This window comes from Bombina bombina, chromosome 2 (genome assembly GCF_027579735.1).
Source record: "Bombina bombina isolate aBomBom1 chromosome 2, aBomBom1.pri, whole genome shotgun sequence".
NCBI classification, from domain to species: Eukaryota; Metazoa; Chordata; class Amphibia; order Anura; family Bombinatoridae; genus Bombina; species Bombina bombina.
This window is the reverse complement of record NC_069500.1, coordinates 1,109,692,677-1,109,720,665: the sequence shown is the minus strand read 5'-3', so window position 1 is coordinate 1,109,720,665 and position 27,989 is coordinate 1,109,692,677. Positions and strand designations below refer to the sequence as shown.

Sequence of the window (27,989 nt, the reverse complement as noted above, 5' to 3'; positions counted from 1 at the left end):
AGGTTAGGATTTATTTTACAGGTAATTTTGTAATTATTTTAACTAGGTAACTATTTAATAGTTATTAACTATTTAATAGCTATTGTACCTGGTTAAAATAATTACAAAGTTGCCTGTAAAATAAATATTAATCCTAAAATAGCTACAATATAATTATTATTTATATTGTAGCTATATTAGGGTTTATTTTACAGGTAAGTATTTAGCTTTAAATAGGAATAATTTATTTAACCCCTTAAGGACCAGCGACGTACCCTGTATGTCACTGGCCTTTTTTTGGGACTTGATTGTTTTATAGCGTGGTCTTGCCACCAGCGTTGAGACTGCTCTATTCCACAAAGAATGCTGGAGGGAGGGCATTAATAGCTTGTTCTTGCTAGACTTGTGCTATTATGTCCTTAAAAAACCCTTAACGACCAGTGACATACAGGGTACATTGTGGTCATTAAGGGGTTTATAAGAGTTAATTTATTTCGTTAGATTTAAATTATATTTAACTTGGGGGGTGTTAGGGTTAGACTTAGCTTTAGGGGTTAATACATTTATTATAGTAGCGGTGAGATCCGGTCGGCAGATTAGGGGTTAATAAATGTGCGTAGGTGGTGGTGACGTTGGGGGAGGCAGATTAGGGGTTAATAAATATAATATAGGGGTCGGCGGTGTTAGGGGCAGCAGATTAGGGGTACATAGGGATGTTGCTGGCGGCGGTGTACGGAGCGGCAGATTAGGGGTAAAAAAAAATATGCAGGTGTCAGCGATAGCGGAGGCGGCAGATTAGGGGTTAATAAATATAATATAGGGGTCGGCGATGTTAAGGGTACATAGGGATAACGTAGCTGGCGGCGGTGTACGGAGCGGCAGATTAGGGGTTAAAACATTTTAATAGAGGTGCGGCGATGTGGGGGGACCTCGGTTTAGGGGTACATAGGTAGTTTATGGGTGTTAGTGTACTTTAGAGCACAGTAGTTAAGAGCTTTATAAACCGGCGTTAGCCCAAAAAGCTCTTAACTATTGACTTTTTTCTGCGGCTGGAGTTTGGTCGTTAGATTTCTAACGCTCACTTCAGCCAAGACTCTAAATACCGGCGTTAGAAAGATCCCATTGAAAAGATAGGATACGCAAATGGCGTAGGGGGATCTGCGGTATGGAAAAGTCGCGGCTGCAAAGTGAGCGTTAGACCCTTTCCTGATTGACTCCAAATACCAGGGGGCGGTAAAAACCAGCGTTAGGACCCTCTAACGCTGGTTTTGATGGCTACCGCCCAACTCTAAATCTAGGCCTTAGGCTTTTAGCACACACCTAGATTACGAGTTTTGCGCTGTGGCTCGCAAAAGCTGAAAATATGGTATTTTCAGCGTTAAAACAGCACCGCGGCCATTACAAGTCTTGTCGGTAAAAATTACGTTTTTTCATGGGATTCCCATAGTGCTGGTATTACGAGTTTTGCAGTGAGGCTAAAAAGTGAGCGTTACACCCTATAACGACAAGATCCGTACCACCATCTAAAGTCAGCAGTTATGAGTTTTATGCTACAAAGCTGTAGCATAAAACTCATAACTAAAGTGTTAAAAAACATAATTTATGCTTACCTGATAAATTCCTTTCTTCTGTAGTGTGATCAGTCCACGGGTCATCATTACTTCTGGGATATTAACTGCTCCCCTACAGGAAGTGCAAGAGGATTCACCCAGCAGAGCTGCATATAGCTCCTCCCCTCTACGTCACTCCCAGTCATTCGACCAAGGACCAACGAGAAAGGAAAAGCCAAGGGTGAAGTGGTGACTGGAGTATAAATTAAAAAATATTTACCTGCCTTAAAAACAGGGCGGGCCGTGGACTGATCACACTACAGAAGAAAGGAATTTATCAGGTAAGCATAAATTATGTTTTCTTCTGTTAAGTGTGATCAGTCCACGGGTCATCATTACTTCTGGGATACCAATACCAAAGCAAAAGTACACGGATGACGGGAGGGATAGGCAGACTCTTTATACAGAAGGAACCACTGCCTGAAGAACCTTTCTCCCAAAAATAGCCTCCGATGAAGCAAAGGTGTCAAATTTGTAAAATTTGGAAAAGTATGAAGCGAAGACCAAGTTGCAGCCTTGCAAATCTGTTCAACAGAGGCCTCATTCTTGAAGGCCCAAGTGGAAGCAACAGCTCTAGTAGAATGAGCTGTAATTCTTTCAGGGGGCTGCTGTCCAGCAGTCTCATAAGCTAAACGAATTATGCTACGAAGCCAAAAAGAAAGAGAGGTAGCGGAAGCTTTTTGACCTCTCCTCTGCCCAGAGTAAATGACAAACAGAGAAGACGTTTGTCGGAATTCCTTAGTTGCCTGCAAGTAAAATTTTAGAGCCCGGACTACATCCAGGTTGTGCAGTAGACGTTCCTTCTTTGAAGAAGGATTTGGGCATAAAGAAGGAACAACAATCTCTTGATTGATATTCCTGTTAGTAATTACCTTAGGTAAGAACCCAGGTTTAGTACGCAGGACTACCTTATCCGAATGAAAAATCAAATAAGGAGAATCAGAATGTAAGGCTGATAATTCAGAGACTCTTCGAGCCGAGGAAATAGCCATTAAAAATAGAAATTTCCAAGATAACAACTTTATATCAATGGAATGAAGGGGTTCAAACGGAACGCCCTGTAAAACATTAAGAACAAGGTTTAAACTCCATGGTGGAGCAACAGTTTTAAACACAGGCTTAATCCTGGCCAAAGCCTGACAAAAAGCCTGGACGTCAGGAACTTCTGACAGACGTTTGTGTAACAGAATGGACAGAGCTGAGATCTGTCCCTTTAATGAACTAGCAGAAAAACCCTTTTCTAAACCTTCTTGTAGAAAAGACAATATCCTAGGAATCCTAACCTTACTCCAAGAGTAACCTTTGGATTCACACCAATGTAGGTATTTACGCCATATCTTATGGTAAATCTTTCTGGTAACAGGTTTCCTAGTCTGTATTAAGGTACTAATAACTGACTCAGAAAACCCACGTCTTGATAAAATTAAGCGTTCAATTTCCAAGCAGTCAGCTTCAGAGAAGTTAGATTTTGATGTTTGAAGGGACCCTGTATCAGAAGGTCCTGTTTCAGAGGTAGAGACCAAGGCGGACAGGATGACATGTCCACCAGGTCTGCATACCAAGTCCTGCGTGGCCACGCAGGTGCTATTAGAATCACTGATGCTCTCTCTTGTTTGATTCTGGCTATCAATCGAGGAAGCAACGGGAAGGGTGGAAACACGTAAGCCATCCTGAAGTCCCAAGGTGCTGTCAGAGCATCTATCAGGACTGCTCCTGGATCCCTGGATCTGGACCCGTAACGAGGAAGCTTGGCGTTCTGTCGAGACGCCATGAGATCTATCTCTGGTTTGCCCCAACGTCAAAGTATTTGGGCAAAGACCTCCGGATGAAGTTCCCACTCCCCCGGATGAAAAGTCTGACGACTTAAGAAATCCGCCTCCCAGTTCTCCACTCCCGGGATGTGGATTGCTGACAGGTGGCAAGAGTGAGACTCTGCCCAGCGAATTATCTTTGATACTTCCATCATAGCTAGGGAGCTTCTTGTCCCTCCCTGATGGTTGATGTAAGCTACAGTCGTGATGTTGTCCGACTGAAACCTGATGAACCCCCGAGTTGTCAACTGGGGCCAAGCCAGGAGGGCATTGAGAACTGCTCTCAATTCCAGAATGTTTATTGGCAGGAGACTCTCCTCCTGACTCCATAGTCCCTGAGCCTTCAGGGAATTCCAGACGGCACCCCAACCTAGAAGGCTGGCGTCTGTTGTTACAATTGTCCAGTCTGGTCTGCTGAATGGCATCCCCCTGGACAGGTGTGGCCGAGAAAGCCACCATAGAAGAGAATTTCTGGTCTCTTGATCCAGATTCAGAGAAGGGGATAAGTCTGAGTAATCCCCATTCCACTGACCTAGCATGCACAGTTGCAGTGGTCTGAGGTGTAAGCGTGCAAAGGGTACTATGTCCATTGCCGCTACCATTAAGCCGATTACCTCCATACATTGAGCCACTGACGGGTGTTGAATGGAATGAAGAGTGCGGCAAGCACTTTGAAGTCTTGATAGCCTGTCCTCTGTCAGGTAAATCTTCATTTCTACAGAATCTATAAGAGTCCCCAGGAAGGGAACTCTTGTGAGTGGAACGAGTGAACTTTTCTTTTCGTTCACCTTCCATCCATGTGACCTTAGAAATGCCAGCACTAACTCTGTATGAGATTTGGCAGTTTGAAAGCTTGAAGCTTGTATCAGAATGTCGTCTAGGTATGGAGCTACCGAGATTCCCCGCGGTCTTAGTACCGCCAGAAGAGCACCCAGAACAATTGTGAAGATTCTTGGCGCTGTAGCCAATCCGAATGGAAGAGCCACAAACTGGTAATGCCTGTCTAGGAAGGCAAACCTTAGGTACCGGTAATGATCTTTGTGAATCGGTATGTGCAGGTAAGCATCTTTTAAATCTACAGTGGTCATGTACTGACCCTCTTGGATCATAGGTAAAATTGTCCGAATAGTCTCCATCTTGAACGATGGAACTCTTAGGAATTTGTTTAGGATCTTTAAGTCCAGGATTGGTCTGAAAGTTCCCTCTTTTTTGGGAACCACAAACAGATTTGAGTAAAACCCCTGTCCCTGTTCCGATCGTGGAACTGGATGGATTACTCCCATTAACAAGAGCTCTTGTACGCAGCGTAGAAAAGCCTCTTTCTTTGTCTGGATTGTTGACAATCTTGACAGATGAAATCTCTCTCTTGGAGGAGAGTATTTGAAGTCCAGAAGGTATCCCTGAGATATTATCTCTAGCGCCCAGGGATCCTGAACATCTCTTGCCCAAGCCTGGGCGAAGAGAGAAAGTCTGCCCCCCACTAGATCCGATCCCGGATCGGGGGCCCTCAATTCATGCTGTTTTGGGGGCAGCAGCAGGTTTCCTAGTCTGCTTGCCCTTGTTCCAGGACTGGTTAGGTTTCCAGCCTTGTCTGTAGCGAGCAACAGCTCCTTCCTGTTTTGGTGCAGAGGAAGTTGATGCTGCTCCTGCTTTGAAATTACGAAAGGAACGAAAACTAGACTGTCTAGTCTTGGCTTTGGCTTTGTCCTGAGGCAGGGCATGGCCTTTACCTCCTGTAATGTCAGCGATAATCTCTTTCAACCCGGGCCCGAATAAGGTCTGCCCTTTGAAAGATATATTAAGCAATTTAGACTTAGAAGTAACATCAGCTGACCAGGATTTTAGCCACAGCGCCCTGCGTGCCTGAATGGCGAATCCTGAATTCTTCGCCGTAAGTTTAGTAAGATGTACTACGGCCTCCGAAATGAATGAATTAGCTAGTTTAAGGACTCTAAGCCTGTCCGTAATGTCGTCCAGAGTAGCTGAACCAATGTTCTCTTCCAGAGACTCAATCCAGAATGCCGCTGCAGCCGTGATCGGCGCAATGCATGCAAGGGGTTGCAATATAAAACCTTGTTGAACAAACATTTTCTTAAGGTAACCCTCTAACTTTTTATCCATTGGATCTGAAAAAGCACAGCTATCCTCCACCGGGATAGTGGTACGCTTAGCTAAAGTAGAAACTGCTCCCTCCACCTTAGGGACCGTTTGCCATAAGTCCCTTGTGGTGGCGTCTATTGGAAACATTTTTCTAAATATCGGAGGGGGTGAGAACGGCACACCGGGTCTATCCCACTCCTTAGTAACAATTTCAGTAAGTCTCTTAGGTATAGGAAAAACCTCAGTACTCGTCGGTACCGCAAAATATTTATCCAACCTACACATTTTCTCTGGTATTGCAACTGTGTTACAATCATTCAGAGCCGCTAACACCTCCCCTAGTAATACACGGAGGTTTTCCAGTTTAAATTTAAAATTTGAAATATCTGAATCCAGTCTGTTTGGATCAGAACCGTCACCCACAGAATGAAGTTCTCCTTCCTCATGTTCTGCCACCTGTGACGCAGTGTCTGACATGGCCCTAATATTATCAGCGCACTCTGTTCTCACCCCAGAGTGATCACGCTTACCTTTTAGTTCTGGTAATTTAGCCAAAACTTCAGTCATAACAGTAGCCATATCCTGTAATGTGATTTGTAATGGCCGGCCAGCTGTACTCGGCGCTACAATATCACGCACCTCCCTCTGAGCGGGAGATGTAGGTACTGACACGTGAGGCGAGTTAGTCGGCATAACTCTCCCCTCGTTGTTTGGTGAAATTTGTTCAATTTGTACAGATTGATTTTTATTTAAAGTAGCATCAATACAGTTAGTACATAAATTTCTATTGGGCTCCACTTTGGCATTGCAACAAATGACACAGGTATCATTTTCTGAATCAGACATGTTTAACACACTAGCAAATAAACTTGCAACTTGGAAATACAATTCAAATAGAATAATATTAAAACGTACTGTGCCTTTAAGAAGCACAGAAGATCTATGACAGTTAAAAATTAATAAATTGAAACAGTTATAGCCTCAATCCTTGTAAACAACACAACTTTAGAAAAGGTTTAATCCCATTAGCAAAGATAACAATTTCTGAAAGCAGGAAACAAATTACAGAATAAAAGTTTTTATTTCAGTCAAACTATAATTCTCACAGTTCTGCTGAGAGAAATTACCTCCCTCAAAATAAGTTTTGAAGACCCCTGAGCTCTGTAGAGATGAACCGGATCATGCAGGGAATACAATGAGTTGCTGACTGAAATATTTGATGCATAGTAAAAGCGCCCCTCCCCCACACACACAGCAGTGAGGGAGAACAGAAACTGACAGAAAAAACAGATTTAAGCAACTGCCAAGTGGAAAAATGGTGCCCAAACATTTATTCACTCAGTACCTCAGCAAATGAAAACGATTTTACATTCCAGCAAAAACGTTAAACATAATCTCTAGTTATTAAACAGCTTTATGTCTTTCTTACAGTGTAATTCTAGTGAAGTACCATTCTCCCAGAATACTGAAGTGTAAAGTATACATACATGACATTATATCGGTATGGCAGGATTTTCTCATCAATTCCATTGTCAGAAAATAAAAACTGCTACATACCTCTATGCAGATTCATCTGCCCGCTGTCCCCTGATCTGAAGTTTACCTCACTCCTCAGATGGCCGAGAACAGCAATATGATCTTAACTACTCCGGCTAAAATCATAGCAAAACTCTGGTAGATTCTTCCTCAAACTCTGCCAGAGAGGTAATAACACACTCCGGTGCTATTTTAAAATAACAAACTTTTGATTGAAGATATAAAACTAAGTATAATCACCATAGTCCTCTCACACGACCTATCTAGTTGCTGGGTGCAAGAGAATGACTGGGAGTGACGTAGAGGGGAGGAGCTATATGCAGCTCTGCTGGGTGAATCCTCTTGCACTTCCTGTAGGGGAGCAGTTAATATCCCAGAAGTAATGATGACCCGTGGACTGATCACACTTAACAGAAGAAAGTACACTAACACTCATAAACTACCTATTAACCCCTAAACCGAGGCCCTCCTGCATCGCAAACACTATAATAAACTGATTAACCCCTAATCTGCCGCTCCCCACAACAGCGCCACTAATAAAATGTATTAACCCCTATTCTGCTGCTCCCCGACATCGTTGCCACTATAATAAACCTATTAACCCCTAAATCGCCACCCTCTCACATCGCAAGCACTATTTAAATATTATTGACCCCTAATCTGCCGTTCGCCCACACTGCCGCTATAATAAACCTATTAACCCCTAAACCTCAAGCCCCCCACAACTAAATAAACTAAAATAAACTATTAACCCCTAAACCAAAAGCCCCCCACAACGAAATAAACTAAAATAAACTATTAACCCCTAAACCTAACGACCCCCTATATTGAAATTACAATTTCCTTATCTTAAATTAATTTAAAATTTACCTGTCAAATTTAAAAAAATAATTTTAAACTAACATTTAAACTATTATAATTATTAAACTAAAATTAAACTACGGTAACTACCAATTAAATAAAACTAAACTACACATTAAAAAATCCTAACACTACTCTAAAAATTACAAAAAGTATCTAATTACAAAATAAAACTAAATTACAAAAACCCCCCCACTAAATTACAAAAAATAACAAACAAATGATCAAAAATAAAAAAGAATTACACCTAATCTAATAGCCCTATCAAAATACCCCCCCCCCCCCAAAAAAAAGGTCCCTAGCCTACAATAAACTACCAATGGCCCTTTTACAGGTAAAAGAGCTGATATCTTTGGGGCAATGCCCCACAAAAGGCCCTTTTAAGGGCCATTGGTAGTTTATTGTAGGCTAGGGTTTTTTTTTTATTTTGGGGGGGGCTTTTTATTTTAATAGGGCTATTAGATTAGGTGTAATTCTTTTTTATTTTTAGTAATTTTAGTGTTTTGTTTTTGTTTTAGTGTAAGGCAGGTTAGGTTTTATTTCACAGGTAAGTTTGTATTTATTTTACCTAGGTAGTTAGTAAATAGTTAATAACTATTTACTAACTAGTCTACCTAGTTAAAATAAATACAAACTTACCTGTGAAATAAAAATAAATCCTAAGCTAGCTACACTATAACTATTAGTTATAGTGTAGCTAGCTTAGGTTTTATTTCACAGGTATGTATTTAGTTTTAAATAGGAATTATTTAGTTAATAATTGTAACATTAATTTAGCTGTGTTTTAATTATGTTAAAGTTAGGGGGTGTTAGGGGTTAATATATTTATTTAGTGGTAGTGATGTGGGAGGCCAGAAGTTTAGTAATTAATAACTTTAGTATAGTGGCTGCGACATCGGGAGCGGCAGATTAGGGGTTAATAATATTATGTAGGTGTCGGCGATGTCGAGGGCAGCAGATTAGGGGTGTTTAGACCTGGTGTTTATGTTAGGGTGTTAGGTTTAATGTAACTTTTATTTTCCGCATAGACACGGAGCTTTTCATGCCGCGATCGCAGGTGTTAGGCTTTTTTTTGCCGGCTCTCCCCATTGATGTCTGTAGGGAAATCGTGCATGAGCAAGTCAAACACATTGCTTGTTTTCGGTGTTTTCACTATAGGGAGTGAAATAACGCTGATTTTGTTGCGGTCGTCAAAGACCCTATAGCACTCAAAACTCGTAATCTAGTTGATTGTTATTAGTAGTAGCTATGATGTATAGAACAAGTCTAAAACAATGGGAAGCACAATAATTCAAATAATAAGGTCAGATTTTCAGTAATTTACATTCTGTTGTGTTAGGGTGATATCTCTAGGTCCCTAATTCAAATAAAAAAACGTAGGTAGGTGTGGCCTCTTACCATCACACAGAGACGGCAGAGTGTCTACTTTCATGAGTGTCGCATAGCTATGGTTGTCTTGTGATTGTTATTAAAATTCAAATAAACTGCAGTTATATTACCCATAAGACACCAGGGATTCTAAATGTACCAGTAGCCACAAGCTTTAGATAAGAGGGAATAATCCTCATAGGAGAGTGACATAGGATGTTTAAAGTCGTATATACAAAATGAGACAATGACAGTGATAATGTGATAGAGAGACAGTGGTATACTGATGAAGATAGGAAATGTGTCAGCTAGACAGAGCTAGGAAGGGAATTTGTGAAAGTAAAGGTGAGGGAGAAAAATAATGGGAAAATGAGAAACAAATGAAAAGTGAGAAATAGAGGTGACATGGACAAACAGAACAAACAATATTCAGACAGAAGCCCATGAAGGGTTACAAAGTTGTTTGCTGAAAGTGATTTTGCTTGTGGGTAACAGGTGAATGGGTTATTACACTTGGGGGCTTCAAAGTGTACTTCTTGGATGTGGTCAAACAGAAGGAGCACTTTGAGTACTGTCAGGGTCTTGGTGTAGATAGGTAAATGTGACAATGGTCCCAAAGCAGTGAGGGGGCTGTTAGGAAAAGCAGTGTGGTTAGGGTAATTGTAGCAGAGAGGCAAGCGTTAACAGGCAGGTGAGAGGTACAGTGCAGTAAAGGCTGTGAGTGTCAGGGTTAATAGCAGTCTAGGAGGAATGTGTTGTTAGGTTAATTGTGGTAAAGGAGCCTGAGGCTCATAGCAGTTGTGGAAGAAGGACATTTCATTATAGTCGGTAAGGCAAGGTTATTAGCCATTATGTTAGCAAGTGTTGTGTAATAAACCTGCAGGTATAATTCATCTAACTTGTAGATTGTTATTGTATGTTTATGTTAAGAGCACAACTGCGGTACTTGGCAGTAAAATGGTTGTTTGTTTCACTAGGCTTAAGATTTCCTATTAAAAGAGGAAACAAACGGCTAGATTTAGAGTTTTGTCGGTAACGACCCGCGTAGCTAACGCATGCTTTTTTTCCCCCGCACCTTTTAAATACCGCTGGTATTTAGAGTTCACAGAATGGCTGCGTTTTCAGTGCGTTAGGCTCCAAAAAAGGAGCGTAGAGCATAATTTACCGCCACTGCAACTCTCGATACCAGCGGTGCTTACGGACGTGGCCAGCTTCAAAAACGTGCTCGTGCACGATTCCCCCATAGGAAACAATGGGGCAGTTTGAGCTGAAAAAAAAACCTAACACCTGCAAAAAAGCAGCGTTAAGTTCCTAACGCAGCCCCATTGTTTCCTATGGGGAAACACTTCCTAAGTCTGCACCTTACACCCTAACATGTACCCCGAGTCTAAACAGCCCTAACCTTACACTTATTAACCTCTAATCTGCCGCCCCCGCTATCGCTGACCCCTGCATATTATTATTAACCCCTAATCTGCCGCTCCGTACACCATTGCAACCTACATTATCCCTATGTACCCCTAATCTGCTGCCCATAACACCGCTGACCCCTATATTATATTTATTAACCCCTAATCTGCCCCCCAAAACGTCGCCTCCACTTACCTACAATTATTAACCCCTAATCTGCCGACCGTACCTCACCGCTACTCTAATACATTTTTTAACCCCTAAAGCTAAGTCTAACCCTAACCCTAACACCCCCCTAAATTAAATATAATTTAAATCTAACTAAATAAATTAACTCTTATTAAATAAATTATTCCTATTTAAAGCTAAATACTTACCTGTAAAATAAACCCAAATATAGCTACAATATAACGAATAATTATATTGTAGCTATTTTAGGATTAATATTTATTTTACAGGCAACTTTGTAATTATTTTAACCAGGTACAATAGCTAGTAAATAGTTAAGAACTATTTAATAGCTACCTAGTTAAAATAATTACAAAATTACCTGTAAAATAAATCCTAACCTAAGTTACAATTAAACCTAACACTACACTAGCAATAAATTAATTAAATAAAAACAGAATTTATGCTTACCTGATAAATTACTTTCTCCAACGGTGTGTCCGGTCCACGGCGTCATCCATAACTTGTGGGAATATCTCTTCCCCAACAGGAAATGGCAAAGAGTACAGCAAAAGCTGTCCATATAGTCCCTCCTAGGCTCCGCCCACCCCAGTCATTCGACCGACGGACAGGAGAAAAACAGGAGAAACTATAGGGTGCCGTGGTGACTGTAGTTAAAGAAATAAATTCATCAAACCTGATTAAAAAACCAGGGCGGGCCGTGGACCGGACACACACCGTTGGAGAAAGTAATTTATCAGGTAAGCATAAATTCTGTTTTCTCCAACATTGGTGTGTCCGGTCCACGGCGTCATCCATAACTTGTGGGAACCAATACCAAAGCTTTAGGACACGGATGAAGGGAGGGAGCCAATCAGGTTACCTAAACAGAAGGCACCACGGCTTGCAAAACCTTTCTCCCAAAAATAGCCTCCGAAGAAGCAAAAGTATCAAATTTGTAGAATTTGGCAAAAGTGTGCAGGGAAGACCAAGTCGCTGCCTCACATATCTGATCAACAGAAGCCTCGTTCTTGAAGGCCCATGTGGAAGCCACAGTCCTAGTAGAGTGAGCTGTGATTTTTTCAGGAGGCTGCCGTCCGGCAGTCTCGTAAGCCAATCGGATGATGCTTTTAAGCCAAAAGGAAAGAGAGGTAGAAGTAGCTTTTTGACCTCTCCTTTTACCAGAATAGACGACAAACAGAGAAGATGTTTGTCTGAAATCTTTTGTAGCTTCTAAATAGAATTTTAAAGCACAGACTATATCCAAATTGTGTAACAAACGTTCCTTCTTTGAAACTGGATTCGGACACAAAGAAGGCACAACTATCTCCTGGTTAATATTCTTGTTGGAAACAACTTTTGGAAGAAAACCAGGCTTAGTACGCAAAACAACCTTATCTGAATGGAACACCAGATAGGGCGGAGTACACTGCAGAGCAGATAACTCAGAAACTCTTCTAGCCGAAGAAATAGCAACTAAAAACAAAACTTTCCAAGATAACAACTTAATATCTATGGAATGTAAAGGTTCAAACGGAACCCCTTGGAGAACTGAAAGAACTAGATTTAGACTCCAGGGAGGAGTCAAAGGTCTGTAAACAGGCTTGATCCTAACCAAAGCCTGAACAAATGCTTGAACATCTGGCACAGCTGCCAGTCATTTGTGTAACAAGACAGATAAAGCAGAAATCTGTCCCTTTAGAGAACTCGCTGATAATCCCTTATCCAAACCTTCTTGGAGAAAGGAAAGGATCTTAGGAATTTTGACCTTACTCCATGAGAATCCCTTGGATTCACACCAACAGATATATCTTTTCCATATTTTATGGTAAATTTTTCTAGTTACAGGTTTTCTGGCTTGTACCAGAGTATCTATCACAGAATCCGAAAACCCACGCTTAGATAGAATCAAGCGTTCAATTTCCAAGCCGTCAGCTGGAGAGAGACTAGATTTGGATGTTCGAATGGACCCTGTACAAGAAGATCCTGTCTCAAAGGTAGCTTCCATGGTGGAGCCGATGACATATTCACCAGGTCTGCATACCAAGTCCTGCGTGGCCACGCAGGAGATATCAAAATCACAGAGGCCCTCTCTTGTTTGATCCTGGCTACCAGCCTGGGAATGAGAGGGAACGGTGGAAACACATAAGCTAGGTTGAAGGTCCAAGGCGCTACTAATGCATCCACTAGAGTCGCCTTGGGATCCCTGGATCTGGACCCGTAGCAAGGAACCTTGAAGTTCTGACGAGACGCCATCAGATCCATGTCTGGAAAGCCCCATAATTGAGTTAACTGGGCAAATATCTCCGGGTGGAGTTCCCACTCCCCCGGATGGAATGTCTGACGACTCAGATAATCCGCCTCCCAGTTTTCCACTCCTGGGATGTGGATCGCAGATAGATGGCAGGAGTGATCCTCCGCCCATTTTATGATCTTGGTCACTTCTCTCATCGCCAGGGAACTCCTTGTTCCCCCCTGATGGTTGATGTAAGCAACAGTCATCATGTTGTCTGATTGAAATCTTATGAATCTGGCCTTTGCTAGTTGAGGCCAAGCCCTGAGAGTATTGAATATCGCTCTCAGTTCCAGAATATTTATCGGGAGAAGAGACTCTTCCCGAGACCATAGACCCTGAGCTTTCAGGGAGTCCCAGACCGCGCCCCAGCCCACTAGACTGGCGTCGGTCGTGACGATGACCCACTCTGGTCTGCGGAAGCTCATTCCCTGGGACAGGTGATCCTGGGTTAGCCACCAACGGAGTGAGTCTCTGGTCTTCTGATCTACTTGAATCACTGGAGACAAGTCCGTATAATCCCCATTCCACTGTTTCAGCATGCACAGTTGTAATGGTCTTAGATGAATTCGCGCAAAAGGAACTATGTCCATTGCAGCAACCATCAACCCTACTACTTCCATGCACTGAGCTATGGAAGGTCGTGGAACAGAATGAAGAACTTGACAAGCATTTAGAAGTTTTGGCTTTCTGACATCTGTCAGGAAAATCTTCATTTCTAAGGAATCTATTATTGTCCCCAAGAAAGGAACTCTTGTCGACGGAGACAGGGAACTTTTGTCTATGTTCACTTTCCATCCGTGAGATCTGAGAAAGGCCAGAACGATGTCTGCGTGAGCCTTTGCCTTTGAAAGAGACAACGCTTGTATCAGAATGTCGTCCAAGTAAGGTGCCACTGCAATGCCCCTTGGTCTTAGAACCGCTAGAAGGGATCCGAGTACCTTTGTGAAAATCCTTGGAGCAGTGGCTAGCCCGAATGGGAGAGCCACAAACTGGTAATGTTTGTCCAGAAAGGCGAACCTTAGGAACTGATGATGATCTTTGTGGATAGGAATATGTAGATACGCATCCTTTAGATCCACGGTAGTCATAAATTAACCCTCCTGGATTGTAGGTAAAATCGTTCGAATGGTTTCCATTTTGAACGATGGCACTCTGAGAAATTTGTTTAGGATCTTTAAATCCAGAATTGGTCTGAAAGTTCCCTCTTTTTTGGGAACTACAAACAGATTTGAGTAAAACCCCATTCCTTGTTCCACGGTTGGAACTGGGTGTATCACTCCCATTTTTAACAGGTCTTCTACACAATGTAAGAATGCCTGTCTCTTTATTTGGTTTGAAGATAAGTGAGACATGTGGAACCTTCCCCTTGGGGGTAGTTCCTTGAATTCCAGAAGATAACCCTGAGAAACTATTTCTAGTGCCCAGGGATCCTGAACATCTCTTGCCCAAGCCTGAGCGAAGAGAGAGAGTCTGCCCCCTACTAGATCCGGTCCCGGATCGGGGGCTACTCCTTCATGCTGTTTTGTTAGCAGCAGCAGGCTTCTTGGCCTGCTTACCCTTGTTCCAGCCTTGCATCGGTTTCCAAGCTGGCTTGGTTTGCGAAGCATTACCCTCTTGTTTAGAGGTTGCAGAGTTGGAGGCCGGTCCGTTCCTGAAATTGCGAAAGGAACGAAAATTAGACTTATTCTTGGCTTTGAAAGGCCTATCTTGTGGGAGGGCGTGGCCCTTACCCCCAGTGATGTCTGAGATAATCTCTTTCAATTCTGGCCCAAAGAGAGTTTTACCCTTGAAGGGGATATTAAGCAATTTTGTCTTGGAAGATACATCCGCTGACCAAGACTTTAGCCAAAGCGCTCTGCGCGCCACAATTGCAAACCCTGAATTTTTCGCCGCTAATCTAGCTAACTGCAAAGCGGCATCTAAAATAAAAGAATTAGCCAACTTGAGTGCGTGAACTCTGTCCATAACCTCCTCATACGGAGTCTCTCTACTGAGCGACTTTTCTAGTTCCTCGAACCAGAACCACGCTGCTGTAGTGACAGGAACAATGCACGAAATGGGTTGCAGGAGGTAACCTTGCTGTACAAAAATCTTTTTAAGCAAACCCTCCAATTTTTTATCCATAGGATCTTTGAAAGCACAATTATCCTCGATAGGAATAGTAGTGCGCTTGTTTAGTGTAGAAACTGCCCCCCTCGACCTTAGGGACTGTCTGCCATAAGTCCTTTCTGGGGTCGACGATAGGAAATAATTTCTTAAATATAGGAGGGGGAACAAAAGGTATGCCGGGCTTCTCCCACTCCTTATTCACTATGTCCGCCACCCGCTTGGGTATAGGAAAAGCGTCGGGGTGCACCGGAACCTCTAGGAACTTGTCCATCTTGCACAATTTTTCTGGAATGACCAGGTTGTCACAATCATCCAGAGTAGATAACACCTTCTTAAGCAGTGCGCGGAGATGCTCTAATTTAAATTTAAATGTCACAACATCAGGTTCTGCCTGTTGAGAAATTCTACCTGAATCTGAAATTTCCCCATCTGACAAAACCTCCCTCATGGCCCCTTCAGATTGGTGTGAGGGTATGACAGAGCAATTATCATCAGCGCCCTCCTGTTCTACAGTGTTTAAAACAGAGCAATAGCGCTTTCTCTGATATGCAGGCATCTTGGATAAAATATTTGCTATGGAGTTATCCATTACTGCCGTGAATTGTTGCATAGTAATAAGCATTGGCGCGCTAGAAGTACTAGGGGCCTCCTGCGTGGGCAAAACTGGCGTAGACACAGAAGGAGATGATGTAGAACTATGTCTACTCCCTTCATCGGATGAATCATCTTGGGCAACTTTACTATCTGTGGCAGTACTGTCCTTAATTTGTTTGGACGCTATGGCACAATTATCACACAATTTTGAAGGGGGAGACACATTGGCTTTCATACATATAGAACATAGCTTATCTGAAGGCACAGACATGTTAAACAGGCTTAAACTTGTCAATAAAGTACAAAAAACGTTTTAAAACAAAACCGTTACTGTCTCTTTAAATTTTAAACAGGGCACACTTTATTACTGAATATGTGAAAAACTATGAAGGAATTGTTCAAATTTTACCAAATTTTCACCACAGTGTCTTAAAGCATTCAAAGCATTGCACCCCAAATTTCAGACCTTTAACCCTTAAAATGAAAAAACCAGAGCCGGTTACAGTTTTAACCCCTCTACAGTCCCAGCTACAGCCTTTGCTGCAACTTTACCAAACCCAGGGGGGAATACGATACCAAATGAAGCCTTCTAGGAACCTTTTCAACTACTTTCAGATCCACACACATGCAGCTGCATGTCTTGCTCTCAAAAGTAACTGCGCAGTAATGGCGCGAAAATGAGGCTCAGCCTACTACAGGGAAGGCCCTTCCTGACTGGAAAGGTGTCTAAACCAGTGCCTGACGTTAAAAAACGTTCCCCAAAGTTTATTAGTGTGAATTTCAACATTAAGGTGTATAAAATGCCCAAATAAAGCAATCGATCTTGCCCATAAAAGTGTCTACCAGTTTTATAGCCCATATTAAGCCCTTTATTCTGTTTGAGACTAAGAAAATGGCTTACCGGTCCCCATGAGGGGAAATGACAGCCTTCCAGCATTACACAGTCTTGTTAGAAATATGGCTAGTCATACCTTAAGCAGAAAAGTCTGCTAACTGTTTCCCCCAACTGAAGTTACTTCATCTCAACAGTCCTATGTGGAAACAGCAAACGATTTTAGTTACTGCTGCTAAAATCATATTCCTCTCACAAACAGAACTCTTCATCTTTTTCTGTTTCAGAGTAAATAGTACATACCAGCACTATTTTAAAATAACAAACTCTTGATAGTAGAATAAAAAACTACAACTAAACACCACATACTCTTCACCATCTCCGTGGAGATGTTGCCTGTGCAACGGCAAAGAGAATGACTGGGGTGGGCGGAGCCTAGGAGGGACTATATGGACAGCTTTTGCTGTACTCTTTGCCATTTCCTGTTGGGGAAGAGATATTCCCACAAGTTATGGATGACGCCGTGGACCGGACACACCAATGTTGGAGAAATACCTACAATTATCTACAATTAAACCTAACACTACACTATCAATAAATAAATTAAATAAAATACCTACAAATAAATACAATTAAATAAACTAACTAAAGTTCAAAAAATAAAAAAAGCTAAGTTACAAAAAATAATTTTTTTTATTACAAACATAATAAAAATATTACACCTACTCTAAAGCCCCCTAATAAAATAACAAAGCCCCCCAAAATAAAAAAAATGCCCTACCCTATTCTAAAATTGAAATAGAAAAGCTCTTTTACCTTACCAGCCCTTAAAAGGGCCTTTTGCCGTGCATACCCCAAAGAATTCAGCTCTTTTGCCTGTAAAAAAAAACATACAATACCCCCCCAACATTACAACCCACCACCCACATACCCCTAATCTAACCCAAACCCCCCTTAAATAAACCTAACACTAAGCCCCTGAAGATCTTCCTACCTTGTCTTCACCATGCCAGGTATCACCGATCACTCCAGGCTCCGAAATCTTCATCCAAGCCCAAGCGGGGGCTGGAGATCCATCATCCGGCTGAAGTCTTCTATCAAGCGACGGCTGAAGAGGTCCAGAAGAGGCTCCAAAGTCTTCATGCTATCCGGGCAGAAGAGTAGATCCGGACCGGCAACCATCTTCTTCAAAGCGGTGACAAGCGGCTCCATGTTGAAGACCTCCGGCGCGGATCCATCCTCTTCTTGCGACGTCCTAAGTCCGAATGAAGGTTCCTTTAAATGACGTCATCCAAGATGGCGTCCCTCGAATTCCGATTGGCTGATAGGATTCTATCAGCCAATCGGAATTAAGGTAGGAAAAATCTGATTGGCTGATGGAATCAGCCAATCAGATTCAAGTTCAATCCGATTGGCTGATCCAATCAGCCAATCAGATTGAGCTCGCATTCTATTGGCTGGTCGGAACAGCCAATAGGATGCGAGCTCAATCTGATTGGCTGATTCAATCAGCCAATCAGATTTTCCCTACCTTAATTCCGATTGGCTGATAGAATCCTATCAGCCAATCGGAATTCGAGGGACGCCATCTTGGATGACGTCATTTAAAGGAATCTTCATTCGGACTTAGGACGTCGCAAGAAGAGGATGGATCCGCGCCGGAGGTCTTCAACATGGAGCCGCTTGTGACCGCTTGGAAGAAGATGGTTGCCGGTCCAGATCTACTCTTCTGCCCGGATAGGAGGAAGACTTTGGAGCCTCTTCTGGACCTCTTCAGCCGTCGCTTGATAGAAGACTTCAGCCGGATGATGGATCTCCAGCCCCCGCTAGGTCTTGGATGAAGATTTCGGATCCTGGAGCGATCGGTGATACCTGGCATGGTGAAGACAAGGTAGGAAGATCTTCCGGGGCTTAGTGTTAGGTTTATTTAAGGGGGATTTGCGTTAGATTAGGGGTATGTGGGTGGTGGGTTGTAATGTTGGGGGGGTATTGTATGTTTTTTTTTACAGGCAAAAGAGCTGAATTCTTTGGGGTATGCCCCGCAAAAGGCCCTTTTAAGGGCTGGTAAGGTAAAAGAGCTTTTCTATTTTAATTTTAGAATAGGGTAGGGCATTTTTTTATTTTGGGGGGCTTTGTTATTTTATTAGGGCGCTTAGAGTAGGTGTAATTAGCTAAAAATTGTTGTAATATTTTTATTATGTTTGTAATTAATTTTTTTATTTTTTGTAACTTAGCTTTTTTTATTTTTTGTACTTTAGTTAGTTTATGTAATTGTATTTATTTGTAGGTATTTAATTTAATTTATTTATTGATAGTGTAGTGTTAGGTTTAATTGTAGATAATTGTAGGTATTTAATTTAATTTATTTATTGATAGTGTAGTGTTAGGTTTAATTGTAACTTAGGTTAGGATTTATTTTACAGGTAATTTTGTAATTATTTTAACTAGGTAGCTATTAAATAGTTATTAACTATTTAATAGCTATTGTACCTGGTTAAAATAAATACAAAGTTGCCTGTAAAATAAATATAAACCCTAAAATAGCTACAATATAATTATAATTTATATTGTAGCTATATTAGGGTTTATTTTACAGGTAAGTATTTAGCTTTAAATAGGAATAATTTATTTAATAAGAGTTAATTTATTTCATTAGATTTAAATTATATTTAATTTAGGGAGTGTTAGGGTTAGACTTAGCTTTAGGGGTTAATAAATTTATTATAGTAGCGGTGAGGTCCGGTCGACAGATTAGGGGTTAATACTTGAAGTTAGGTGTCGGCGATGTTAGGGAGGGCAGATTAGGGGTTAATACTATTTATTATAGGGTTATTGAGGCGGGAGTGAGGCGGATTAGGGGTTAATACATTTATTATAGTGATGGTGAGGTACGGTCGGCAGATTAGGGGTTAATAATTGTAGGTAGGTGGAGGCGACGTTGGGGGCGGCAGATTAGGGGTTGATTAGGGGTTAATAAATATAATATAGGGGTCGGCGGTGTTAGGGGCAGCAGATTAGGGGTACATAGGGATAACGTAGGTTGCGGCGGTGTGCGGTCGGCAGATTAGGGGTTAAAAATTTTTATTAGAGTGGCGGCGATGTGGGGGGGCCTCGGTTTAGGGGTACATAGGTAGTTTATGGATGTTAGTGTACTTTAGAGCACAGTAGTTAAGAGCTTTATGAACCGGCGTTAGCCCAGAAAGCTCTTAACTCCTGTTTTTTTTCTGCGGCTGGAGTTTTGTCGTTAGATTTCTAACGCTCACTTCAGCCACGACTCTAAATACCGGCGTTAGAAAGATCCCATTGAAAAGATAGGATATGCAAATGACGTAAGGGGATCTGCGGTATGGAAAAGTCGCGGCTGGAAAGTGAGCGTTAGACCCTTTGCTGACTGACTCCAAATACCAGCGGGCAGTAAAAACCAGCGTTAGGAGCCTCTAACGCTGGTTTTGACGGCTACCGCCAAACTCTAAATCTAGCCGTAAGTAACCTGTAGTGAAATATTAATGAGATGAAGTTAGGAAACAAAGTCTCCGGATTAAGTACAACAATGTATCATGAACGAACTAGCAGCTGTATATCAGAGTGAGAGGGCGGTACGTTGTGAACTCACAGGTAGTTACTCTGGAACGATAACAGTCCATGTAACACAAAATATTAGTCACAGTCTTGAGAAATACCTTCTTCCTGCTGCAGATAACCAGTAAAGAGAGCTGCTACTGATCCGGCGTGTAAGTGAATGAGCCGGTTGAGGTTGCGTTACACGTGACGTCACAGATGAAGGAGTGGCTTGTCTCCGGTCACGGAGAAAGTTTGCAATCGATCAGCAGTAAGCAGATAAAGACCGCAGTAGAAAAGCTTAAGTTAAGAGCAACAGAAAGTAATTGGAATACTTCTTAGAAATCAGCAGGCAGGAATGTACAGCCGAGATGTTAGTAGAGCTGGCAGTTGATGTGTATGAGAACCACTGCTATGAAAAAGGATAAGTGTCGGAATAAGACACAGACAATGGTAGAAACAATAACCCACAACCCGCAGGATAGGCTCTAGAAAACAAAGTTCCCAGAGGAGATTAGTGTGCTTAGGAGAACCAAACAAAATGATTAAGCACCTGAGTCATTCACTCAGCAGGATATGAAGACTAGGTGGGAGCGGTTAGATGAATGACACAGTCTACCTGACATGACCCCCTCTTCAAGCAAGCCGTCCTGCGGCTTGAGGTCGAGGTCTCATGGGATAACGCCTTTGGAAAACCGAGACCAGTTTGGATGCATTGATGTTGGTGGAGGGTTCCAAAGAGTCTTCATCAGGTGTAAACCCCTTCCAACATACTAAATACTAGAGCACCCATTATGGTATCTGGAGTCAAGTAGATCAAGAACTTCATATTCATTTGCATCCAATGTAACAGGAGCTGGGGGAAGTACAGTATCAGCATTTCTCCTTGCACCTGAGGATGTCAATAAAGAAACGTAAAAGGTAGGATGTATCCTAAAACCAGATGGCAATTGTAAGGTAACAGCATTGGTATTAATGATCTTGATGATTGGAAAAGGGCCTATAAATAAACCTGCTAACTTGTTGCTTGGTATTTTTAATCTTAGGTTTTTAGTGGACAACCATTCCATATCACCGACAGCGTAAGCAGGGGGTGTACATCTACGTAGGTCGTAATATCTTTTCTGAGTTGCCTGAGCATGCTGAATCTTCTGTTTCAGAACCTTAAAATTCTCCAGTAGTGAGTGGGTTAAATCATCAGCCTTAGGACAAGGAGAAGAATCAGTAGTAATGAGAGAAAGCTCTGGATGGTACTCAAGTTGGCAAAGAATGCAGTCTCCTTGGTTGAGGAATTAATGGTATTATTGTATGCATATTCTGCCATTGAAATATATTTTAGCCAATCATCCTGTTGGTAAGCACAGTAACAATGCAGATACTGTTCCAACCATTGGTTTAGTCTTTCCGCCTGCCGATTGGTTTGTGGGTTGAAAGCAGTTGTGAATCTGTGAGTAACCTGAATATTTTTGCAAAGACTATTCCAGAATCGAGAGGTAAATTGGCTACCTCGTCAGTGGTGAGAATAGCGGGTATTCCATGATACTTCACTATGTTGTCCAAGAAAAGTTGTGCTGTTTCGGCTGAGGTAGGAAGCTTGTGGTAAGGGATAAAATGAGCCATTTTAGATAACAAGTCGATAACGCCAAGAATAGTGTTATTACCCACAGAAGTAGGAGTTCAACAATAAAATCCATAGATACATGAATCCAAGGTTTCTCTGGTATTTGTATGGGCATGAGTAGACCATATGGTGGTCTTTTTTCTGGTTTTGAAGTTATGCAGACTAAACAGGTATTTACATATTCCTTAACGGTGTCAATCCTTTTTGGCCACCAATACTTCCTCAAAACGAGTTTGAATGTTCTATTTATACCTGGGTGACCAGATAATGGTGAGTCATACGGGATCCTGAGCAAAACTTCATGTAAATCAGGAGGAATATAAAGTTTAGTATCGTAGTAATAGAAACCATCAGTCTTTTTGACAAGTAATTGAGAAGGTTTGTGAAGGTCTGTTTTTAGTGAGAGGTGAAGATCCTTAGCTAGTTCTGGGAGTAATCCAACAAAATTCTCCTTGGGAATGATTCTACAGATTGTGTCAAGTTGTTTGGGTTTTTCCTCTTTATGTGAGAGTGCATCAGTCTTTCCATTTTTAGATCCAGGTCTGTATACAATATGATAGTTGAATCTTTCGAAATAAAGACTCCAAGGAACCTGTCTTGCTGACAGTGTCTTGTTAGCTTGGAGGTATTCAGGATTTTTATGATCTGTGTATATGATGATGGGGAGATGAGTGCCTTCCAATAGATGTCTCCAATGTTCTAGAGATCGTTTAATTACCAGAATCTCCTTCTCTTCAATCGGATAATTCATCTCCACAGGTGTCATCACTTTAGAGAAATATGAAACGGGATGTATAGGCTCTTTGAGAGTTCTGCGTTGAGATAGTACAGCACCTAAAGCATAGTCAAAAGAATCAACCTCTAATATGTACTGTAGGTTGAATCCGGGAATCGCAGAATTGGTGCCATTGTGAATCTTTCTTTTAAGTAATTAAATGCATTGGTAGCATAATTATCCCAAACAAAAGGTGTTGTCAAACTTGTAAGCTTAGTTAATGGTTTGGCAATTTTTGAGAACCCTTTTATAAATTTTCGATAATAATTTGTAGGCGTCGGCCAATTTTTTACTGTATCTACTTTATTCTCTTGCATTTGGATGCCTTCAGGGCCGATGGTATAACCAAGGAATGATATCTGGTCGGTATGAAAGACAAATTTTTGGGGTTTTGCATAGAGTTGGTGATTCCTCAACCTTGAGAGCACCCATCTGACATGTTTGATGTGTTCTTCAAGTGAATCTGAGTAAATCAGTATATTGTCTAAATATACTACAACACAAACGTTGAGCAGGTCTCTGAAGACATCATTAATAAAGTGCTGAAAGGTGGCCGGGGCGTTACATACCCAAAAGGCATAACCAGGTATTCGTATAATCCGTATCTGGTTCGGAAAGACAGTTAACCACTCATCTCCTTCTCTGATACAGACTAGATTATACGCTCCATGAAGATCTAATTTGGTGTATATCTTTGCATGATTCAACCATTTAATTAGTTCCGGTATCAGTGGCAAGGGATACCGATTCTTAACGGTTCTTTTGTTGAGTTCACGATAGTCAATAATTGGTCATAAGGTAGAGTCTTTGTTCTTCACGAAGAACATTCCAGCTCCTGTTGGTAATACTGAAGGTCTGATAAAACCTTTTCTTAGGTTTTCATCCAAATATGTCTTTAAATGATTGAGTTCAGGTTGACTGAGAGGATATAGGTGCCCATATGGAATGTTACTCCAGGTTTTAGCTCAATAGGGCAGTCGTAGATTCTATGCGGTGGTAGATTTTCAGCCTCCTTCTTATTGAATACGTCAGTGAAGTCAGAGTGTTCCGAGGGTACTGGGTTTTCTTTGTCCGATATGTGCATTAACAAAGGATGAGGGTAACAAGTAGCTTGGCAGTATTCTGATTGCAAGGAAATCTGGAGGATGTTCCAGTTTATAGTGGGTTGGTGAAGCTGTAACCACTGTAGACCTAGAACAACAGTAAAGAGTGGTGAAGGTAAAACATCAAAGGTAACAAATTCAGTATGAGATGATGAGGTAGACACATGTATAGGAATAGTTTGGTGTGTGATGGGTCCTGAAGTGATAGGGGATCCGTCAATAACACAGATGGACACAGGATTTTGCTTTAACAACATTGGAATTTTATTTTTATAGCAAGTGATTTATCAATGTAGTTTCCATAGGTTCCAGTGTCGATAATGGCCTCAGTACTTAGTCTGTTTTGTTCCCACTGCAAGAATAAAGATAGGATACAGTAAGTAGGTTTGCAATTAGAAATTAAAGAAGTATTGAAAGTAAAACACTTACTCTTCTTATTCTTGATTAGTATAGGACAATCTTTGACAGTGTGTGCCAGATTAGCAAGCTGGAACACTACATACCAAGTAGCTTGCTTTTTCTTCTCAGATGTTCTTCTGGAGTTAGGGGCCCTCTAATTATACCAATCTTCATTGGTTCTGAGAATGGTTTGGTTGAGATTGGTGGTTGGGTGGTATATCATTTATAGACAGGATCTGTAGCAAGACGTTCAGATTTCCTCTCTCTGAGTCTTCTGTCTATTTGGATTGTCAATTTCATCAGAGCCTCTAATGTATTTGGTAACTCAGTTATAGCTAATTCGTCTTTAACAGCATCTGTCAACCCAAGTCTGTACTGGTTCCTAAGAGCAACTGCATTCCACTGTGAATCTGATGCAGATTGTTTGAATTCAGTAATGTAAACTTCCACTGGCCGATTTCCTTGTCTTAGACTTCGCATTTTTGCCTCAGCAGTCATTTGCAAATTGCTGTCTAGGTACAATTCATCCATTACCTTTAAGAATTCATCTAAAGATCCGGGAATTGGGTGTTCTGATTCATAGTAAGAGTCAGCCCACACCCTGGACTCACCTCTAAGAAAAGAGATTATAGTCAACACCTTAGTTCTGTCTGTACAATAGGTTTTGGGTTTTAAGTTGAATAATAATAAGCAGGAGTTTTTAAGTTGTCGATAGGTTTTTCTTTCACCAGAGAAGGTGTCTGGCATTGACACGTGAGGTTCAGGAATAGATTCAGGTATTCTCTGATAACTTTTCTCAGAGTCTCATTTTCCACTTGAAGATCCCTGAGACCTTGTCCCAATTGATCTACCCATTGTGACAGGTTATATACTATTTGTGGAAGATCCGCCGCTCCATTCTAAGGTTTTTTAATTATGTAATAAACCTGCAGGTATAATTAATCTAACTTGTAGATTGTTATTGTATGTTTATGTTAAGAGCACAACTGCAGTACTTGGCAGTAAAATGGTTGTTTTTTTCACTAGGCTTAAGATTTCCTATTGAAAGATGAAACTAAGTTGCCTGTAGTGAAATATTAGAGATGAAGTTAGGAAACAAAGTCTCCAGATTAAGTACAACAATGTATCATGAACAAACTAGCAGCTGTATATCAGAGTGAGAGGGTGGTATGTTCTGAACTCACAGGTAGTGACTCAGGAACGATAACAGTCCGTGTAACACAAAATATTAGTCACAGTCTTGAGAAATACCTTCTTCCTGCTGCGGATAACCAGTAAAGAGAGCTGCTACTGATTTAGCGTGTAAGCGAATGAGCCAGTTGAGGCTGTGTTACACGTGACGTCACAGATGAAGGAGTGGCTTGTCTCCGGTCACGGAGAAACTTTGCAATCGATCAGCAGTAAGCGGATAAAGACCCGCAGTAGAAAAGCTTAAGTTGAGAGCAACAGTAAGTAGTTGGAATACTTCTTAGAAATCAGCAGGCAGAAATGTACAGCCGAGATGTTAGTAGAGCTGGCAGTTGATGTGTATGCGAACCGCTGCTATGAAACAGGATAAGTGTCGGAATAAGACACAGACAATGGTAGAAACAATAACCCACAAGTTGAAGGTGGTTTCACACAGGAACGTAGGATAGGCTCTAGAAAACAAAGTTTCCAGAGGAGCTCAGTGTGCTTAGGAGAACCAAACAAAATGACTAAGCACCTGAGTCATTCAGTCAGCAGGATATGAAGACAAGGTGGGAGGGGTTAGATGAATGACACAGTCTACCTGACATGTTGTTAGATTTAACTGCATTTTGAGTGGGGGTAATAGCAAGTAGGAAGCTGGTGCTGTTAGAGTGTGTGGGCCTGGATATAATAGTGCTTTAGGAGGCTGATGCTCTTAGGGTAAATTGTAGATGGGGGGACAGATAGGGTTACTAGAGCAGAAAGTGGTTAGATTGATCAGAGGAATCTCTGCTAGACAGCTGGTTATTAGAAAAATCAGCAGAAAGCTGTTAGTATTTAGCAATACACAAGTAATACACTGACAAAAAAATTAAATTATGTTGCTATATTTTTAATAGCAGCTCCATTATTGAGCTTTATTATGTTTGATAGTGTCTTTAGATAGTTATTTTTCTGGTTTTGTATACATAGCTAAACAATAAATGCAAACCGCTGTAAAAAATCCTTTTGATTTTTTAAAGGGATAGTCTAGTCAGAAATAAACTTTCATGATTCAGTTAGGGCGTGCAATTTCAAGCAACTTTCTAATTTACTCCTATTATCAATTTTTCTTCGTTCTCTTGGTATCTTTTTTTTTTTTAAAAAGCTGGAAAGTAAGCATAGGAGCCAGCCCATTTTCTGTTGAGCACCTGGGTAGCACTTGCTGATTGGACAGCTACATTCAGACAACAATCAGGAAGCACTACCCAGATGCTAAACCAAAAATGGGCCGGCTTCTAAGCTTATATCCCAGCTTTTTAAAATAAAGATACCAAGAGAATGAAGAAAAATTGATAATAGGAGTAAATTAGAAAGTTGCTTAAAACTGCATGCTCTATGTGAATCATGAAAGTTTAATTTTGATTATACTATCCCTTTAAACCTTTTGCTGCTAAGCCATTTCCCACCTGGGTACTAAGCTGGTTTTGAATTTTTTAAAATATATTTTCTTTTTACCTTTTATAGATCCCCAAGGCGATTACCTTTCCAACGATGGGTCTTGGGGGTCTGTAGCTGCTTAGACGCGTGAGATACAGGCTTCTAAGCATCATGCCCCATCTCCCTATACTTATAATTTAAAATAAAATTGCGCAGTGACGTCATCACGCCATTGCGCGTGACGTCACCGTGCGAAACGTCAAGCTCTGGCGATGCCTGTCACTATACAGGTCAGATCACCGGGGTGGGAGTAGATGGGAGCCCCCAGATTGCCCTCAAGGTGGTTGAGTGCTAGTGACAGCGTTAGCCCTCAAGGGAAGTAACGAGTCAGACTTTTCTGGAAGAAAAATAAAATTCCTGTACATCTTACAGTTACCATAACAGTCATAAATCTATAGAAATACCTTTAGGAACTTCATCTGTTGCTGCTCTAGTCGAGGAAACAATGTCATTCACAGTAAAGGAGTAGTCATCTGAAAATGTTTCTATATGTTTACCATCCATGAATATGTCAATCTAAAAACAGTTTAGAAAGTAATTTAACAAATTTAATAAAAACATATTTATTGACCATATTTAAAAATAAATACATAAATAAAAAACAAAATCTTAAAAAAAGCTCACCTTGATATTTTGCTTGGGATACAAAAAGAAAAATGGTTTGAGAACTGGGGACCTATAAAAAAAAAAAAAAAAGATTAGTAATAAGATATTTACTATATTTAGTAATAAGTAACTAATAAGTAATAATTAGTATTAAGAGTTTTACTATTTTATTAATGCCTGTCTGCAGTGAATATTTTTGGAGTGTGAACTGTGTGGGTGATAAGGTTTTTGAGTTCAGGAAACAATACCTGCTTGTAAACACATTATTTATTACACAGACTGCTAGATCACTACATGTGTTTTATAACTAAAGGAATGATTACAAGTTACCTACACTTTGGGTCGTCCTCCAACAATTGTAGTAAGACCAGGAGCTATAAGAATAAAAACAAATCATCAGCATCACTTTCAATGTAATACTTTTAGAATAGGAACAGTAAACATAGGCAACATAGTTGTGAAACTGATAGGTTAGCAGTTGAGTAATTACTAAGAAAATATAAAAGTGAAATAAAGCAAAAGTAATATACAGCAATGTGCACTTGTCTAAAATATAAAACAAAGGATATAGTCCTTGGAGATGTTTTCTTTAACAAGGTAAATC

The 27,989-nt window shown here is 41.0% G+C and overlaps 1 protein-coding gene across 1 annotated transcript in view; it reads right to left on the bottom strand.

The window, feature by feature from the left end:
• The window catches only part of LOC128650086 (uncharacterized), a 373,885-nt gene that overhangs the window by 27,951 nt on the left and 317,945 nt on the right, over positions 1 to 27,989 (bottom strand). The window contains exons 15-17 of the mRNA XM_053703762.1: positions 27,720 to 27,759; positions 27,404 to 27,455; positions 27,184 to 27,295 (exon numbers count right to left, since the gene is read on the bottom strand). Coding sequence (XP_053559737.1) covers positions 27,184 to 27,295; positions 27,404 to 27,455; positions 27,720 to 27,759 — 204 coding nt within the window. The remainder of the gene's footprint in view (positions 1 to 27,183; positions 27,296 to 27,403; positions 27,456 to 27,719; positions 27,760 to 27,989) is intronic.